The sequence below is a fragment of the Castanea sativa genome, chromosome 3 (genome assembly GCF_040712315.1).
Source record: "Castanea sativa cultivar Marrone di Chiusa Pesio chromosome 3, ASM4071231v1".
Taxonomy (NCBI): domain Eukaryota; kingdom Viridiplantae; phylum Streptophyta; class Magnoliopsida; order Fagales; family Fagaceae; genus Castanea; species Castanea sativa.
Window position 1 is genome coordinate 41,929,349 of NC_134015.1, and position 4,911 is coordinate 41,934,259.

At 33.9% G+C, this 4,911-nt stretch overlaps 1 protein-coding gene across 1 annotated transcript; it reads right to left on the reverse strand.

Annotated features, from left to right (window-relative positions):
- Nucleotides 1–315: 315 nt before the first annotated feature.
- Nucleotides 316–4,656, reverse strand: LOC142629607 (lysine histidine transporter 1-like). Its single transcript, XM_075803619.1, has 7 exons — nt 4,484–4,656; nt 2,111–2,494; nt 1,601–1,994; nt 1,194–1,299; nt 960–1,051; nt 751–819; nt 316–640 (listed from the first exon to the last, which is right to left on the reverse strand). Exons 1-7 carry the CDS (start codon nt 4,654–4,656, stop codon nt 542–544), a joined length of 1,317 nt encoding a protein of 438 aa, XP_075659734.1. The 3' UTR covers nt 316–541.
- Between the last annotated feature and the right edge of the window lie 255 nt (nt 4,657–4,911).

The following is a 4,911-nucleotide window of genomic DNA, read 5'->3' on the forward strand; positions in this document are numbered from 1 at the left end:
AAATAAATATTTACATGCTACTTTATAAATAAATAAATACTCATACAAAACCATTTTCCAAAATGAAATGCCAATTATTTTATTTCTTCACTAAAAATATAACGCTAGAATTAAATTAAAATGAGGTACTATCCTTTGGATAAACAGTGTAAGATCTTTGGTTCGAATCCCTTAAAATTGGTTTAGTTAATTAGGTAACTTAAAAAAGAATTAGACAAATAGCTAACCAATCACACCTAATACAAATCCAATTGTTGGTGGCGACTCCTAAAATAAAAATAAGAAAAAGAGACTCACACACCTTACCCTAGAAAAACATGCACACAAAGAGTTATGTCGCTAAGAACTCAATGTGTGATAAACCAAAAAGAAGGGGAAAAAGCCCTAAACAAGCATTTTCTTCTTCCTGGCCCAGATTTTTCTCTTTTGGGGCGTCCACAGTAGTCGCTTTGGAAGCATTGGTTTTTGGTAATCAATATTTGATTAATGACAAATGGGTTCAGGCAAATTTGGTGAAAATTGGACTAATGCCAATTTTAGTTCATGAGAAGAACTCGTAATCCTTGGCTTGAAGGATGATAGTCCTTAGTCCACCAATAGGTGCTACAACCATCAATGCCACCCCAAGCACAATGCAGATCTGAAATGCAAGTTAAAACAAAATCATGTTAAGAAATAAGAAAAAGTAGCAAAAAGGAATAACACAAAATTCGTTTTGGTGTGTGATATATAAAGCAATTTTTAACATACCCAATTGGCTATCCAAGTAAAGCTGAAACGCTTGGGTTTATAGATGATGAGCCACATGATGCAGGGGAGCTGCAAAAATTTAAGAACATAAACAACTTTAGCATTCTATTGGATTATTTTCTATGAACTAAGAATAATAAGCAGTCCATTTTATTAAGGTTGTAGTATTTTGAAATGGTTTAGGAAGGAAAGAAGAATCCTTTGCTTACGTAGTATGTTGTTGGGGCCATAACAAGTCCTCCAAAGAAACCAAGGAGGCCACCGAAGAAAGGGAATATTATCCCGACCATCATTGTAAACGCTGCAGTCAAAAACAGAGTGAAAGAAAAAAAGAGAGATGAATTATCATGCAAAAAAGGTAGAGTTAAACAATTAGTAATACTACCAACTGAAACATGCAATCGGAATTCATTTGAGAGAGAGACAGAGGAGTGCACACTTACCAACATATAAATTGCGAATGATAAATCGGAGTAAATAAGATGGTCTGAACTTCAATTTCTTCACCAGAAAAGTTTCCATCATGTCAAATACTGGCATAGCAAATATCTGTGGTTTTCAACGGTCTGGTTAATAATAATGACTGACAAAACAAACTCTGTTATATTATCAATTACTTTTGAGAACATGATCTTCTCCATTTCATGGTTAAGACTATATTTTCAGGATCTAATAATGTGTAGACTGTCATGTTATTTTAAATTTATAAATGACTTGGTATTGGAGACAACTTTAGACTAGTAATATTTAATCTGAACCATGAAATAGATTAATTTCAAATGGAGAGGATCTTAATACTCAGTTTTGACAGAAAATTGGCAATATTCAAACATGAAATGTTGAAACGCACCTGGTAGCTTCCAATGACATGGATAACAACAAACATGTTAGCTGCTGCAATAAGCCAATTAGGTTTCTGTAGTGACAAGAGGATATTGTCCTCAACAGAATTTCCAAACATCCGGTACCCGATCAGACCAACAGGGAAGTAGCAAAGGGCCACAACGATATATGCAACTACCGCTCCCTTCCACATGGGGCCCTTCGAAGGTTTCTCTGGAGTAGAAGGGATTGTTGCTTGGATTTCCAAAACCACATTGTGACCAGCATAGGCAAATGCTACATCACCCAAGGCGGTGAAGATGTTAAAAGTGACTCCAGATGCGCTTTTGGCCGAGTAACCATAGTCCACATCTGGTTGAACACCCTTTGCAGCAGAAGCTGTCCAAGCAATAGTTGAGTAACTGCAAAACAACAACATCCCCCCAAAAGGGGTTGAAAAAAAATACTTTAATCTATAAGTTTCAATGATGTACATAGACTTTTCAGGTAATGTTAACGTGGATAGTTTGTATATTACGTTAAGGACATGACTGCTGCAGCCAGTGAGACACCGGAAATAGAGTTGAAGTTGGGGAGATGAGACAGAACAAAGTGCACAGAAGCGAAAATCATGATGAAGTAAGTGGTCTTGATAGATTTGCAATTGGGACAAACTATGTCATGGAACTTCTTCAATGATTTCCCTCCAGTGACCATGTACACAATGTCTGTACTAATTTCAACAACTAGCTGTTGAGGCACCACAATCCAAAGTCCAAGCTTTTCACCAAAGGCATACTGACCAAGCTCATGGTACCTATCAAACCGCTTACCTGGAACCATTTCGTGCATCTCAACCATTTGCCATAGAGTGTAGAAGGTGATCACCCATGACAAAAAAAGGACAGTGACACCAGGTCCCCTATTATTCCAAAAAAAAAAAATCATTTGGTTGGAATGATGTATTAGCAAACTACCGATCTGTTCTGTTGAAAACAGTAGCAAAAATTTAATTAATTTCTAGCGTTTATATACCCAGAAATGATCAGGAACAAAATCATAGGTTGAGACACCTATCTAACATTATGATTATCAGAATAGAGGAAAAGAAAACCTATACCTATTCAAATATTCTTTTGAACAATCCCTTGCAAAGTTTTAACCCTTCAAACATTGGGAAAAACGAAAGGACAGGAAAATTTTTTTTGAAGGTACAAGAAGTTACAAGTATTTTGTTTCTAAGACATTGACTAGATATTCATCCAAGCAAAAACTAAAATTTTTATGGACATCTTTTAAAATAATTGTTCTTTTTTTATTTAAAAAAAAAAAAAAGCACACTTCATAATTATTCTACCAGTAAAGTCATAATAATCACGTTTTTGTTTTTGAGACAATTTGTGCAAAGCCCAGGAATGAAATACTATAACAATTATAACAACCAAAGTTTGACTCTCAAAACTCTAAGGTTTATTATGAATTCTCAACAAATTAATCAAGATAGACTATATGTATTCTTTTTCGCTAAAAATGAAATACTATCAAAATATACTAAGTGTGTGTTAGGATACCGCTTATTTTACTGAAAACTGAAAACGATGAAAAAAATAAATTCCAATTACTTTTCACATGAACAGTGCACTATTTATTTGCCTTGATGCATTGTTCAGGTCCTATGACCAGTGCACCAGGTGCCGGTAAAAAAAAAACCAGATGCTAACGCATTTGTCCAAAACGCAAACCAAACAGACACTAATTAAATATGAAAGAAAGGTACCATCTACCCTGTTTACCAGACAAACATCAAATTAGCGCAAACCCCAAAAACCAAATACTATCAAAATACTAATTAAACTAGACACAAACAAGGACGGAGTCAAGACTTAGAGTTAGGGGAGATTGTGTACGGCGGTTTCAACCTTTGAATTAACTGCTTAACCAAGAAGGATTTTTGTTTAAAACTTTTTAAAAGGTCAGGTTGTTTGTTTTGGAATAAAAATAGGCTATTTGGGTTTAATTTTTTTTAGCTTGTATATTTTGTTTTAGATTTAATCTATTAATTTTTTATGGCCTTTAAAAAGTGGAAAATGCTAAAACTACAAAATTTTTATAAATTGCTAATATAATGAGTGGTTATCGATATATAAAAAGTGATGCAAAAGTGCGAACCAATAAGAATTTGCTACTTCAATAATTTGTTAAAATATTGTGAAAAAGTTTGTGGTTATAACATTACTCTTAAAAAAATTGATGGCCTTGTTAAAGAGGGCAAAGTGTAATTTTATTGAACAAAATTGCTAAAATTAGTACCTATTAATATACTAATATTTAAAAAAAAAAATTGGGCTCCATATATAACTCCATCCATGGACACCAAACAAGTTTCCATATCCGTATCCACCATGCTTATGATTAAAAAAACAAGATTTTTGCACATAAGCCAAAAACCAAAAATTATAAAAATAATAATTAGACAAGAAACAAACTTTCCATGTCCACATTTATCATGTTTATTATCAGACAAACATGATTTTTGCACAGGATCCAAAAACTAAATACTATCAAAATACTAATTATATTAGACAGGAAACAAACTTTTCATATTTATATCCATGTCCACCATGTTTATGATTAAACAAACATGATTTTTGCACATAAGCCAAAAACCAAATGCTATAAAAATACTAATTAGAGACGAAAAAAACTTTCTAGCTAGGCCCATATTTACGATGTTTATTATTAGACAAACATGATTTTTGCACAGAATCTAGAAACCAAATACTATCAAAATTACTAATTAGACATGAAACAAGCTTTTCGTATCCACATTCACCGTGTTTATTATTAGAAAAACAATGATTACCAAATACTGATTAGAGATGAAAAAAGAAGAAGAAAAAGACATATTTACCATCCAAGATGTGCCATGGCAGAAGGCAGACTGAGAACACCGGCGCCAACCATGGCGGTGACATTGTGGAAAGCCGAGTACCACCATTTGGCATTCCTATTGGCAGTGATCGGAAGCCAATCATCGATTTCCTTCTGCCTTGCTGCCTCTTCCTCTTTCATATTCGGAGCCATGTTTTGCTTCTTGTTATCTCTACCAGCCAAAAGGTTCAACTCTTAGGCAATGTCTGGAAGACCCAACAATCTAGGCCTTCCAATATCCAATCCAAGCCACAGAGCGATTCATTCAGGTACCTAAGCAACCACATATAAATACATATAGAATTATGGGAATCTCATAAGTTATAATTAGAAAGAATTTTTTTTGATTTGCTAAGAATGTACAATCCCTAATATACATAACCGATTTTAGAATCTAGGAAGACTGTC

Coding starts and splice junctions, on each gene's coding strand:
- LOC142629607 (XM_075803619.1), bottom strand. CDS start 4,656: ATGGCTCCGAATATGAAAGAGGAAGAGGCAGCAAGGCAGAAGGAAATC. Junction 2,495..4,483: donor GCCATGGCACATCTTGGATG/GTAAATATGTCT, acceptor TTGGAATAATAG/GGGACCTGGTGTCACTGTCC. Junction 1,052..1,193: donor CATTCGCAATTTATATGTTG/GTAAGTGTGCAC, acceptor TTTTGACTGCAG/CGTTTACAATGATGGTCGGG.